Source organism: Bidens hawaiensis, unplaced genomic scaffold (genome assembly GCF_021521415.1).
Source record: "Bidens hawaiensis isolate Kalapana, Puna unplaced genomic scaffold, B.hawaiensis_p1.1 tig00010569_1, whole genome shotgun sequence".
NCBI lineage: Eukaryota > Viridiplantae > Streptophyta > Magnoliopsida > Asterales > Asteraceae > Bidens > Bidens hawaiensis.
In genome coordinates this window covers 696,355-711,106 of record NW_027491807.1, presented here as the reverse complement: position 1 = coordinate 711,106, position 14,752 = coordinate 696,355, and the positions used below count along the sequence as shown (strand labels likewise).

Genomic DNA, 14,752 nt, shown 5'->3' with positions numbered 1-14,752 from the left:
AGTTAGAATTGAGCTTAGGTTAAAACGAGTTGTTTTAACAAAGTGTCATTTTGGTTTAGTTCGAAAAGGGTTCATACTAAAATTAGTTTGAATTCAAATGAGTCATCTTAAAAGAAAAAAAAAAATCAAAATGGGTTCACTTGCTATATTTACTTTTATGGCAGCTAGTAGCGCCCCCGTGGAGACCTTACCGGAGGATCGCAACAAGTCAACAAAAATGGCGGTGACGGTAGCCATTAGAAAAGGCTAGCAAGGGTATTTTGTGTGACCGGTTTTGATATGTTTAATTTAAATCTGGTTAAACTAATTCATTGTATATTTAGAGTACTCTTATGAAAAAAAAGTTAATATTCATTATATCCAAATTAACCATGGATGGGTCATAATGGCTAGACGTGATTAAAATTATTATAACCTAAAAATCTTTATTGGAACATCCTGGATTATTTGTAAAAGCTTATGTATTGAATAAAATACAACATCAAATTCTTTTAAGAAAAAGAAAAGTTTTTTCTCACCCTTAAAAGTACCAAACTTCACAAATATCCAACTTTTCGAAAAAGACAGGAGGAATTATATATAGGCTTTCTGTTGTTTATTGGCATGTTTTTATTATCAGAAATTATGTATGTGTGAATCAAAGTAACATGTATGCTATTTCTTGTTCATATTAAAAGGTAATTTTACATTTTTACCACCCACTTATTTTTTAAAAAAAAAGAAACCATATGGCCTACACATTCATCATTCATGAAGACATACCATGTACATCCGTCTATTCTAATTTCTTTATGAAGGCTTGCAGCCCATGCTACTTGAAAAGTGCTCATAATTAGGTATCGTATCATAGAATGTTGTACATCATAGTTACATTGTATAAAAGTATCTTATACGCTATATAGAGTTTAATAATCATGAACACTTACAGGAATTTGTGTGAACGTCATGTATTTATACATGCACGTTTATTTTGGAATTAATATTATGTTAAGAATAGCAAAAACCACACAAGTACTTGTGAATAATGGTTCAAACTAGAAAGAGTTTATTTATCTTTCTTTTTTGATTCTTTTAGAAAAGTATTAAAAGTTTACAAATATTCATAGACATGCATAATAAATAATACAAAGTTTAAACATACGATGGTCCCAATAAATTTATGTTTTTATCTTGTTTACCTAAATGTATTTTGGCCGTTTTCAAAATATTTGATAGAAAAGTTAGCCTGCATTTATGTTAAAGACCATCGGTGTTACGTACTATGTGTAAGTTAAGTGGTGTACTTTCCCTTGCTGGCAATGTTTGTTTTTAAGAGGTAAAATATCAGCAGTTTGCGAACCGCATATGTAGACATATGTAGCAGAAGAGATGGACCAAACCTATGCAGTATGCAAGAAGAAAACAATTTGCTTTTTTTTAACACCTATAAACTATTAAAATAATCTGAATTTTTAAAACAAACTAAAATTTAAATATTGAGTTGGGTTCAATTTAGACTAAAGCTGCAAATTAACATAAGAAAATTAACATGTATTATAACTAAAATCCCAAATATTAACATCTATTATACATAAATGAACATGTATGAGCTAACATCTATGGTGGCTAGCAGTGGATTTAAGCAAGAACGGAGTTTGTGGGTGGCCGGTGGAGGCTGTGGTTGGTTGACGGAGGGTGTGGGTGGCCCGAGGTTGTGGTATAAAAGAAGCATTGGCAATAACACGTACCAATATAATACATTTTTATTGCAAGTAACCTACCATTTGAGAAAACAAAAAAATTATATACATGAAGGTTTGTTTTAAGGTATTTTGGTTTTTTTTATTAATCTTAATTATCAATGTTTGGTCGTTGTCGATCTTAACTAACGAATTAGCTGATGATGGTAACATCTTTAACTTATTTGTTTCCAACGGTCTGTGACTAACAAAAACTTTAACGCGTTACTTGCAGGTTGCCGGAAAAAAAAATTTTGACCGAAAAAGTCACATTTTTTTCTAGTAAAAACGTCAATTACTGATGTATTTGGTTTTCAATATCGTACCGATCTTATCTCTAAATTAATTAACCAACAAAGTAAAGTAAAATCATATTATTAACTGAAATAAAAAATAATAATAACCAAATAACAATACCAATAGACAAGACGTACAACAAAGAGAGCAGAAGGTACCACTAGTCATTGCACGAGTCCAACTACTACCCTCACATCCCGTTTTCATTAATTCATTCATTCACCACGAGCCACCGTTACCTGCGACGGCGATCACCGCAGATCCACCGATGGCTTCACGCATGTCCAGAGAAAGATTCAGAAAGGCTTTATTGCCTCCTGGACCCGAGGTTATTATTATTATTATTATTATTTACCTTCAGTTAGATTTAATTCATCCTTACGTTTATGTTATTTCAATCAGAATAATAATAATAATTTTGTATCTATCGGATTTGATTATAATTAGGCGTGAATTGAATTGAAATAGAATTTAGGTATTTTGTTAATTGGTGCAGAATATTGAGAAGCTAAAGAAGATGATTATAGAAGAAGGTAATTACTATGGGGCCCAACAGATGTACAAAACCACCAGTTCAAGGTACTCCTTTGTTATTATTATTTTTAGTAACAGAATATTCTCTTGTAGTGTTGTTACATGTTTTACTCTAATTGGAATTAACTTTTTCACCAATGTCAATATCATATTTTGCTATCTTCGGTATTCGAACCTCATTGGTTCTTAGCAATGGGGGAATCGAAGCTCGAGTTGATTGATTGTTAGCTCGACTTCGCGGTGTAAGCAAGCCCAGCCGAGCTGTTTTGACTTACGAGAGTTTGTGCCCTCCTCGTGTGTTGTTTTTTCAAGATCTGGCTCAGCTTGTTTGTTAATTAATTAATTTATATATTTTTTTAATTTTGTGTTTATATAATTTGAGAAAATTTTTAAACGACCCTAAGATTGGTTGTGCAGTGTAAAATGAATATATAGAAGTCCAAAAGAGGTAAAACTTAAAAATACACGAGGCTTGTTAACGAGTTTCCCATCAAGGCTCGAGCTTGGGCTTGATAACTATACGAGCTTTGTTTGAGGCTCGGGCTCTGCTCGAACTCAAAAAAGCTCGGCTCTTTTCGAGCTTTTTATCTGTCCGATGTCGAGTTGCTCGGCTTGGTTGCACCCCTAGCACGACTCCGACCCTGCAAATACGAATTCATTGTCATTTGGTCATCTCTCTCGATCGCTGGTTCGCAAAATTTGCACAAATACACATACTTCGTTCTTGTCAGATTTCTGAGTTTTATTCGATTGGGAAATATGGGAGAACCACCGAATTATTTCGATTTGAAAGTGTTTCACGACTCAGAATATCCAAGTGTTACATTCTACAAATCCCCTACATGTTCTTTGAATTATAGGATTTATTGTTAAGTTCTGTTGGAAAATTAATTCACTGTCTCAAGAAATAATATTGCAGTGTTAGTATTTAGAAATTAGACTCAAAAGTATAAACTTTTGCATTATTAAGTTAACTTATATAATGGTTTCTTTTGCATTTTAGATATGCTACAGTTGGAAGATTTTCTGAAGCTTTAGATCTTCTTCAGTCAGGTGCTTGCCTGCAATTAGAGCATGATCAGGTGAGTTTAGAAACCAACTAAAATTATATATATAAACAGTTTATTATATTAAATTAGGTGGATGCAAAAAAACTTGCAGGTAGCTTGTGGTGGTGAGCTTGCCTTGTTGTTTGTGGAGACGCTAGTCAAAGCTAAAGTTGACTTTGATGATGACTATCTTGGTTAGTTTTTTATCCTCGTGTAGATGCTTCAGCTTCTTGTTAATTTTCATAAATGCATATATACACTAGTTTATACTTTGCAGTAGCTTTGTATACACATTTTGAAGTGACTAATTGTATGCAATTTCAGATAGTATAAGAAAGATCTACAAAAAGTTTCCTCGAATTCCGGTTCCTCAAAATCTTGACTTGACTGATGATGAGGCAATTGGTCAATTATCTGAAATTTTTGGTGCTGCAAAAATACGTGTCGAGAGCTGCTCAGCGTTTTTGAAAGCTGCTATTAAGTTAGTGCTTCTGTTTTCATTTTTCCTTTTTTAAACTTGTGCGAACATGTTTTTACCGGTTTAAAGAGGTTATATTAAAATCTAAACATCTGATTGTTTTCTTGTGTTCCCAGGTGGTCTGCAGAATCTGGTCCTCGTAAGATTGGATCTCCCGAACTACATGATATGCTGGCTGAATACATATACTCTGAATCACCAGAGCCTGTAGGTCTTCATTTTGTTTTTGGTGTTAATATTTTGATTTTTGTCTATAATATCCTGAAAGCTAAATGTTTTCATCAAATACTTATCATACTATTTGATTTGCAGGACATGACTAGAGTCTGTTACCATTTTGCAAGGGGTAGAAATCCAAATCGGTTCGCTTCAACCCTTGTTAATTTCATGGGAAAGGTAAGTTTTTTCTTTACCTTTTTTTTATTTTCATTTTCAGTTATTCTTGTATACATATGAATTATTATTTTATGCTGGATGTGCAGTGTTATCCAGGTGAAGATGACTTGGCGATTGCACGAGGTGTTTTGATGTAAGTAATATTGAAAACTATATAAGAATTAAGAAATGTTTACATTTTTTGAGGGAAGTTTACGTTTTTATGGCTCAAGGTTTTGTTTTGTCAAATGGGTTATTACCAGTCTTTTATTAGGCCGGTAAATGAACCGAACATTCAGTGAACTGTTCAACGAAAACTTCTTTTATACTTGTTTATTTAATAAATGAACTGCATGAACAAATTTTTTTGTTTCATTTAGTTAAACGAACGGACACGAACACATTTATGCTCGTTTAAGTTCCTTTATGTTCGTTAGTTTACGTTTTTTCGTTTTTGTTTTTTTTGAAGTACATTCCTTCAAATATTTAGGCACATTACTAGTTAGTTTAGTTTTATGAAATTAAAATATCACCTCTTACAATTTAGTCATTAAGTTTTTAGGCATAACATATTGATATTCACATTTATTTTTATTTGGTATTCACTCAGTTATGTATTTATGTTCGTAATCTATATTCAACTATATTTGTTTGTTTACGTTTATTAAGCGTTCATTTATACATTAACAAACAAACATAAACACACTTATTTGTTAACGAGCAAACACGAACGAAAAAATCCCATTCGTTTGGTACTTTAATTGTTGTGTTCGATCGTTTGTTTGATGAAAGTTAAACTAACGTACACGTACATGCCATGTTCGTGTTCATTCGATTCGTTTACAAGCCTAGTTATAATTATTTTTTAATCTTGTCTTGTGTAGGTATCTTTCTCTTGGTAACTTAAGAGACGCTAACAATATTATGGATGAGATAGAGAAACTTGCTCGGGTCAAAGAGCTTGACTTTCCTGATTCAGAATTAATGCGATTTATCAACTATCTCTTGCAAACGTTAGTACGATGTTTAAACTTAAAACATTTCCTTGACATTAATTGAAACAAACAAACAAACAAACATTTGACCAAGTTATCATCACAGGTTAATGAGAGACGCATTGCCATTATTCAATATGTTGAGACAAAAATTCAGCTCAAGTATAGAACGAGATCCTATGTTCAACGAGGTATGTAATAAATACCTCTTGAGAGTTTGTTTAGTAGTGGGACCCGTAAAATGAAATGTTATTGTTCTTTGGTGCAGTTGTTAGAAGACATTGGGGAAAAGTTTTATGGTGTACGCCGTAAGAATCCGTTGCAAGGGATGTTTGGAGAATTGTTTAAGGTAACTATAGATTCTTTTTATCCTTTATAGGACTTAGGTTTGACCCGTTTATAGGTAAACATGCCCGTTTGGCTGTTGATTTTTTTTGTTAGAATCAAACTAATTTTTTTGGTTTGCAGATGTGAGTTGAAGTGAAGAGTTTCAATTTCATATTGGAAAGTCATAAGCTTTCACTGAATGTTGGATTCTCGGCTATTTATCCGGTTACAAATACCAATCTACTTGTTTGACATTGTAATGAGTTGCAAATGTTGTTTACATAATTCTTCTGTTTTGTGACTAAACATTTTATTAGAGTATGTAATTTAGAGAAAAAACAGAATCATGAGTTTCTCTTTGTTTTTTTTTTTGTTTTGTGTGTACTTTATATCTCTTGAAGCCTTTACATTATTAGAGTATGAATGTTGTTTACTTTATATCTCTTGAATCATGAGTTGCAAATGTTGTTTACATTATTAGAGTATGAATGTTGGCTTCTATGGTACCCAACAATTCCACCAATCATGTATTGATATCTCATTTTTTACATCAACTATCCTATAGTCTCATCTATAGTGACCGTTATTACTTTTAAATACCATAAATTAGTTAATAATACTTTTAAAGGCACAATAAGCTTTCATTAAAAATAAAAAGTTACATAATACAAACTAAAAACAATAAATACAAAATCTAGAATAAAAAGAGAGACATGGATATAAATTAAACTACTTCTAGTCTGAGTCGAGGTATAAATGATTGTCTGATGGAATGAATATATTTACATCATCCATCTTGTTTTTGTGTATAGAAATTTGGTACACGATTCAATGGGGGAGGCATTTGCTTTGGGTGTCGACATGTAGGTTTAGAGTTTTCTATCAACTTCTTTTTTTTATTAACACAACCAAACATATTTCTAAGCAAAATCGTTTTTATACGTCGCTAGTTTTACCTTTTATTTTTTTCTTCTATTTTAACAGTTCTTATCGTGTTAAACAGCTTAGATACGGCACACTTAACACATGTATCTAACATTAATACGACTTGCTTAACTACTTTAACACAATTTTAAGTTTCAATTACCAATAAGAAGAAATAGTGGAGATTAACCTACTAACTTCAGTTATATATAAAAAAACCGGCATACTTTTTTGATAAAGACGTTTAATTGCCTTTTAAACAGGCGTTCAATTGACAATCCTAAATTTAATTAATTTTTTTAACATATACATAATACAACTAACTATAGGTGATCAAATCGGGTTGGTCAAAGGAACCGGAACCGGTTCAGAACCGGTTCCATTAGTCAACATCACTGTTTAAACCGGTTCCATGGTCGAACCGGTTAGGGAACCGAACCGGTTCCCCAACCCTCGGACCCGGAACCGGTGGAACCGGTTCTGACCGGTTCCTAAACCGGTTCTTACACTGTAACCGGTTCCAACCGGTTACAGTGTAAAATATTATTTTTTTTTTCGTTTTTCGTTTCCGCTGCTTGTGTAGGTGATGATTTGTGTTCTTCTGATTTCTGAAGAGGCTCATGCTACTTTTGTTGTTCACCCACAGAGCAATGGTAAACAACATATTGAACTTAATGCTATGAGTGTCAGCGTGTTTGAATTGATTAGTCTGTATCGTGTATCGTGTAATGGTGAACTTAAATCTGTATCGTGTTACATTTGTTGAGTTTGCTATGTATTATAGTCTTTTGGCTTACGCAAGTCAAATGCTGAATTATAATCAAGAGCGGTGTTATACGATTCGTATTTGTATAACATGTTAAATAAAAAAAACAATTAACATAAAATTCATTTTATTTACTTTAAGAAGTTCAAAAAAAAAGGTTACATGTTTTAAAATATTCAAAAACAAACTAACAAAACATTAAACTTATAAATATAAAGTTTTGACATATTATTTCTAGAAAAGCCTTCTTGTTCGTCGTAATTATTGAGTGGCGACTTATTCATCAGAATTACTTGTAGAAACGCCTTCTTGTTCGTCGTGCACTCGAACATCAAGTGGTGTTTCGTCTTCCAGAGTGGTTACGTGTTGAACACGATCGATTGAGTCCAAGTGATCCTTCAAGCAAATGCACATCTCAACCGACTCCGAATTCAGTCTTGTTCTTCTCACCGATATTACCCTGCCACTAAGAGAAAAAGCAGATTCCGAAGCTACCGTAGAAGCTTGGGCGGTTAGTAAATCACGGGCTATGGTGGCAAGAATCGGAAACTCGGTTTCCTTTACCTTCCACCAAGCCAAAACATCAAAAGTGCCATATTCCTCTTCGGATAAACCGGTAGAGAAATCATATGTACTATACCTTCCTAGTTCGCTTGAAGGGGTGTTACCCCTTTGTTTTTTAGCCGTTACGTTGCGAACGGTGTTCATAAGGCTAATCATGGGGTCTCGTACTCTAGTAGCACTTGAACTTGATGAAGACCCCCCCCGGCGTAGGCATGTGTATGTTTGACCCATATTTATTTATATAAAAGTCATACATAAATTTAAAATTCAAGTTAAAATCATTTTGTGCCTCTGTTGAAAAGTTTGGGTCAACTTCATGCATATCTAAGGCTGAAAAAATTTCGTCTATCACACATTCAACCCCCGTAACATTTAACATTGGGTTTAAAGCGGCGGCGCAAGTAAAAATCGGTGGCAATTCAAGAAAGTATTTTTTTAATTTAAACTTCATTGGTAATATGATGTTTGAAAACATTGGACTTTTATTTTCAAATTCTTTAAGATTGTTAACGATTAAAAATAACTACGAAAGAACCAAGGGACTTGTCGGATAATACGTTCCCGATAGTTTCGTAGTTGATGTTTTAAAAACTTCAAGAAAAGTCGATAAGTCATTGATAATTTCCCATTTCTCATTTGAAAAGGGGATTGCCAAATCATTCTCGGCAAGACTAGAATGAAACATTTGTAAAGTTTCTCTTTGTTTCAAAGCACTTTGAAACATTATGCAAGTGGAATTCCATCGATGAGGTACATCCCAATTAGCTCTCAAAGCTTTTCTTCCCGTATCTTTACAAAATTTTCTATAATCCATTTGTCTTTTTTTACCTTTCTTAAAAACTTCATGTAGCATTACTCTAAAATCGTTTATAACCGATGTAACCTCATCCGAAGCAAGTCCGTATTGCACGATTAAATTAATTATATGTGCAACACACCTTGAGTGAAAAAATACACCATTGCAAATCGGCGTATATTTTAATTTTAATTTATCAACCGCCGATGTATTATTCGACGCGTTATCAAATGCAATTGAAAATATTTTATTTTCTAGTTTATAAGTTTTTATAACATAATCTAAAATTTCAAACAAATTATCTCCCGTATGTGGATACTCAAAGAGTTCGAAAGCAATGGTGCGTTTCATCATTTCCCACGATGACGGGTCTACCCAATGAGCGGTGACACAAAGATAAGATTCGGGTAGACCATGTGGAGCTGACCAAACATCACTAGTTAAGTTTATTCCCGTATTTATATTTTCAAAATATGCAATTAGTACCTCTTTGGCCTTATTCCACAATTTTAAACAATAACGTTTAAGAGTATGACGACTTACGTGAGTGTATTGTGGTTGAAGCGTATCTCGAATCATGGCGGTTAAGCGAGGGTTATCGAAGTGGCTAAACGGCAAAGCTTCTTGAATCACAAACTTCGCCATACGATCTTGAACTCGATCAATTTGGTATGTAAATATTCCGCCTTCACTATCCATTTGCGTTTGTTGCGACTCGACGTTCTGTTTCAACGCCCTGCAATACGGTCTTTCGATGTGTTTCTTCAAATTTGAATTTGAAAGTGGGTTTAAATAAATCCCACAAAACTTGCACCGAGCCTTCAATGAATGGTCACTCAATTCAACCAAATCCCAATTGCACCAAATCTCATGATTACGATTATGAGGTACAATACGAACGAAACTTGGTCCGGCGGTGGAACCTTGACCAACCGATGATTGTGAGGCAGCCATAACAACAGATATGAATATAGAAGAAGAGAAAACAAGAGATTAGAGAACTCAGAACGTTGTAATAGCGTTTTTTTGTATTTTTTTGCGTTCGGGTTTGCGTTTTGAGTGTTGTGATGAACCCATTACACCAAATACCTATTTATACTAGTAGTGGGGTGTTTGGGGAGCCAAAAAAACGGCCATTTTTGACCCCAACGGTCAAAAAACGGCCATAAAACCGTTTCCCAACTGCTAGAACTACTCCAACGGCTAGAACCGGTTCCGAACCGGTTCCGGTCGAACCGCTTCCAGAACCGGTTCCGGTTCGGTTCCGGTTCCTACCCGGTCCACCTCCAAAAATGTCAAACCGGTCCCGGATCGTCGGGTTGTAACGGAACCGAACCGGTTCCTATGAAAAACGGGTAGGAACCGGTTCGGTGACCGAACCGGTTCCAGAAACCGGTTTTGTTGTCCACCTCTAAACTAACTAAAAAGAAAAAAATAAATATAAATTACTCTTTCAATTTCAGAGAACGAAGCCCTTGTCCTGACTGCTCGACGGGACAATCCACCGACCACCGACTTCGTTTCTCCGGCGAAGGTATATATATTTCTCCGGCTCCGATCGCTAATTTATCAATATTTTGTTAATTGATGTTACAATATTACTTACTGACTGGCTGTAAAAAGTTTATGTTGAAAACCTAATAATTTTGAATCATGTAACCTAATACTTTATATATCCCAATTGATGATTCCAACTTACTCTTTTTCGAACACTTGGTGTAAATCAACCGAGCCTGAGCTTGACCTGGCTCGAGCTCGGCTCGTTTTCAAGCTCGGGCTCTGCTCTGCTCGGCTCGTTTAATGTTTATTAATTAATTCATATATGTTTTTAGTTATTGGTATAGTTTGAGAAAAAAACGCTCGTGTAGTGCCTTAAGCAAGTCGAACGCAGGGTGAAATTAATACATAGAAGTCCAAAAGAGGTCAAACATAAAAATACACAAGACTCGTTAAGGGTCGACAAGCCTAAACGAACTTCCCATACAAGGCTCGAGCTCGAAAGAGCTCTTCTCGGTTTAAACTTTATATCGATCCGATCTGGAGTAGCTCGCCAGTGGCTCGGCTCGTTGGCACACCTTACGATGAAGCTAAATTTTTATGTCTTTTTTTGCCCTAATTTAACATTATATAATCAATTGCTTACTTTTGTTATTTGCTACTGAAGTTTTAGTAATTTTTTAGTTTCCGATAGTTAAATTCCTAATTTTTTTATTATATATTTTATGTTCTTATAATCTTTAGGAACCTATCCTTACAATATGAATCACAATCAGCAATCAAATGAAGTTAGGCATGATGATGAAACCGCCCTCTCAGATTTTCTCTCTTCGTTAACTGACTACACGCCAACTGTAAGATTTAGTTAACGTTTTACTTGCAGTCGGTTTTAACCATTTACTTGCAAATATTTAGTTAACTTTTTTGTTCCATGTTTTCATACAGATTCCCGATGAACTGGTGGAACATTACTTAGCTAAGAGTGGTTTTCAATGTCCTGATGTTCGTTTGTAAGTTATTGGTCTCTTCTGTATCACGTGTTTCTTGAATCTTAGGTTTTCGCATAGTTTGTGTATGTATATTTTGTACATATATATGTGTAGGGGTGCAAACAAGCCGAGCCAAGCCCGAGCTCGACTAGGCTCGAGCTCGGCTCATTTAACTTACACAGAGCTCGAGCTCGGTTCGTTTCGAGCTCTATTTTCAAAGCTCGAGCTCGGCTCGTGAATGGATATTGAAACTCGAGCTCGGCTCGTTTACTATTTATCAATTATTTTTTTATATAATTATATTATTTTATATATTTTTTTTCTATTATAATTTTATATGTATAAAAGAATATATATTATTTAGTTATTTTTATTTATTTTTTCATAACATTATATTTATTAATTAATAATTATTAAGTATATATTTTAAAAAAATTATATAAATGGCAGGCTCGTTTAGGCTCGCGAGTCGGTTCGAGCTCGATAAGTAAAGCTCGGGCTCGGGCTCGTTTATTAAACGAGCTTATTTTTAGGCTTGAGCTCGAGCTCAGGCTCGATAAAGCTCGGCTCAAACGAGCTTTTTAACGAGCCGCTCGCGAGCAGCTCGGCTCATTTGCACCCCTATATGTGTGCATGCATGACAACATAAGTGATGTTTTCTTGTCTTTCAGAACTAGGCTAGTAGCAGTTGCAGCTCAGAAGTTTGTTTCAGACATTGCGATCGATGCTCTTCAGTAAGTTTTGTGATTAATCAAATGTTAATGATATACATAAATGTTGTATTACAATGAAAATTTAATGTTGATACGTTTTCGTTGGTTTGAATGTTGTCACAGGCACTGCAAAGCTAGACAGGCGGCTGTTGTTAGGGACAAAAAAGACAAACAACAAAGGGTACTCGATAATAAACAGTTGTGTAGTTTTCGTTTTGTCTTTTTATATTATTTAACGTTTCGGTTTAACAGGATAAACGTCTAATCATGAACATGGAGGACCTTTCCAAGGCTCTTCAAGAGGTAATCATCACTATCTATATTTGAACATAATATCATTAGTAACATAAGTTGAACGTAATATTACTAACACGAATATGATGGCGGTTGTTATTTGCAGTACGGTGTAAACGTTAAACACCAGGAGTATTTTGCTGATAACCCTTCAGCTGGACTAGAATCTACTTCAAGAGATGAATAAGGTGGTTAAGTATGCTTTCTTAGTGCTTTATGCATTTTTAGACCATGTGCAAATGTTGTAAGATTAAATGTTACAAACCAAACTATCAATATTCATTTAGGTGAAAATTTGGTGTTTTCATGTCTATGTTTGAAGTCTCGGTTTTACTTTGTGAGTTCATACATTTCATTATTTATTCTTGGGTTACAAATTACAACCATAAATGATAATTGAAAAGGATCATTACACCCTTATTTGAAGCAAATGATTACTAGTCTTTCCACATATACTCTCTGGGAACAAGGTAAAGCGGTAATTTCTTCCGCGCAACCAGAGAACCTGCCTCTTGCATGTTCAAATCATGATTCTTCACTCCTGCAGGAACTTCCCGGTCAAACCAGTAAACAAGGTTCGCCATCGTGTACTCCATAGTCGTTAAAACCGTGTTCATTGCTGGGCAGGATCTTCGCCCTCCTCCAAAAGGAACCATCTCATATTTACCGCCTCCATATTCTACATCAAGGCTTTCAAACCTCTCAGGATAAAACTCCAACGCACTCTCCCCCCATGTTTCTGGATCTCTTCCTATCGCCCACCCGTTAATTAAAACAGTCGTCCGAGGAAAGACAATAACCACCAATTTGACAATGGCTTAAACTTTCATGTGGGAGTAATAATGGGGCAGGTGGATGCAATCTTAGTGTCTCTTTCACCACCATTTTCAAGTATGGCATTTTGGTGATGTCTAGTTTGTGTTCTTTGCTTATTCTTCCGCTACAATTTCGGATTTCAGTTTGCAACTTTTGCATCACTTTGGCATTTCTAACGATCTCGGACATTGCCCAAACCATCGTCACGACTGTTGTATCAGTTCCTCCTGTTAATACGTTCTGAAAATACATCGATATTAGTTACATAACCTTTGCATATTTCTTTGTTTTTATCCAGAAAAGTCACTTGCAAACGCTAAGTTTTTTACTAGTGTTTAAAGGAAATAAAATGCTAAGTTACCATGACAAGAGCTTTCACGTCTTCTTTAGTCAATCGATAGCCAGAAGCATTCTCTTTCGAAGATAACTCGACAAGAATATCGACAAAATCCTTATCATCGTCACTTAATTTCTGAATGTTATGCTTCTGATGTTCATCCACAATACTCTCAATGTAAGCATCAAGGTTACTAAAACATTTCTCCAACTTACGGTTCCATCCGCTTACTAGGTCAACGCATCGACCTAACCATGGAAAACAATCACCAAGTGATCCATTTAATATTTCCATGGTTTCATCTATCATCACTTCCCATGAAGGACCCTTAAGGGGTTATTCTCTATAGTTCTTACCAAACGCCACCTTACACACCACCCCTTTCACCGTCGCCAAGAGCAACTCGTTCATGTTAACCGCAACATTTGATGTGTGTAACGATAGAGAACGAACCATGCCTTTGATCTCTGTCACCAACACATGGTTATATGAGCTAGCTCTTTTTGGACCTAGGAACTCAGACACCAGAACCTTGCGCATCTCCCTCCAATGATCGTTATGAGGTGCGAACGCGATGTCAAGATAGTTGTAAGATAGTCGTTTGGTGGCATGCGACATGGGACGAGAACAAAAGACGTGATCTTGGGTTTTGAACACTTGTTTGGCCATGGTAGGGGAAGATATGACAATGAAAGGTTTTGAACCAATATGGAATAGCATAATGGGGCCATAATGTTTGGAAAGTTGCCATAGGGCTTGATGGCGAGGTAAACCGAGTAGTTGGTGCAAGTTTCCAATTATGGGAAGTTTTCGAGGGCTTGGAGGAAGCTTAGGGGCTTCCATGGATGACCAATTTGATGTTACAGTGTATAGAAACATGAAGAACATGATAACTAATGTTGTAACAAGCCATGAAGGGAAGATAATGAAGATATCCATGTGACTGACCATATACTCATTTGTAGTTTGAAGATCTCCATGTGTATTTATAGTGGAGGAGGATCAGTTGAACTTCACGTCCGATGTTATATTATTCTTATGTTACTAGTTTTAGAACCCGTGTGATGCACGGAAGCTTAAAAGAAATGCAATTAAACTATATAAATTAAATGTTTAAAATTAAAAAAAAATTATATATTATCAAATTAAATAGTTTAACATCATATATAAAATTGGCATGACTAAAACACATTTTTGTATTACAAATTTGAAACAAGTGGATGAGAACTCCATGGAGGTTGAATGAATACGTAAGAATAAAATTGCTATTGAATGAATACGTA

At 35.0% G+C, this 14,752-nt stretch overlaps 2 protein-coding genes and 1 pseudogene across 2 annotated transcripts; 2 read left to right on the top strand and 1 right to left on the bottom strand.

Moving 5' to 3' along the window:
- Nucleotides 1-2,199: 2,199 nt before the first annotated feature.
- Nucleotides 2,200-6,173, top strand: LOC143535575 (protein GET4-like). The gene is made up of 12 exons (XM_077029792.1): nt 2,200-2,343; nt 2,512-2,594; nt 3,553-3,635; nt 3,715-3,792; nt 3,923-4,079; nt 4,193-4,283; nt 4,389-4,472; nt 4,559-4,605; nt 5,336-5,464; nt 5,553-5,637; nt 5,715-5,795; nt 5,915-6,173. Exons 1-12 carry the CDS (start codon nt 2,284-2,286, stop codon nt 5,918-5,920), a joined length of 984 nt encoding a protein of 327 aa, XP_076885907.1. The 5' UTR covers nt 2,200-2,283; the 3' UTR covers nt 5,921-6,173.
- Nucleotides 6,174-10,280: 4,107 nt separating this feature from the next.
- On the top strand, nt 10,281-12,621 carry LOC143535573 (transcription initiation factor TFIID subunit 10-like). Its single transcript, XM_077029791.1, has 7 exons — nt 10,281-10,357; nt 11,065-11,174; nt 11,266-11,330; nt 11,981-12,043; nt 12,146-12,203; nt 12,275-12,325; nt 12,423-12,621. Exons 2-7 carry the CDS (start codon nt 11,082-11,084, stop codon nt 12,501-12,503), a joined length of 411 nt encoding a protein of 136 aa, XP_076885906.1. The 5' UTR covers nt 10,281-10,357; nt 11,065-11,081; the 3' UTR covers nt 12,504-12,621.
- A 132-nt stretch (nt 12,622-12,753) lies between these two features.
- LOC143535574 (parthenolide synthase-like) lies at nt 12,754-14,465 on the bottom strand (annotated as a pseudogene).
- Between the last annotated feature and the right edge of the window lie 287 nt (nt 14,466-14,752).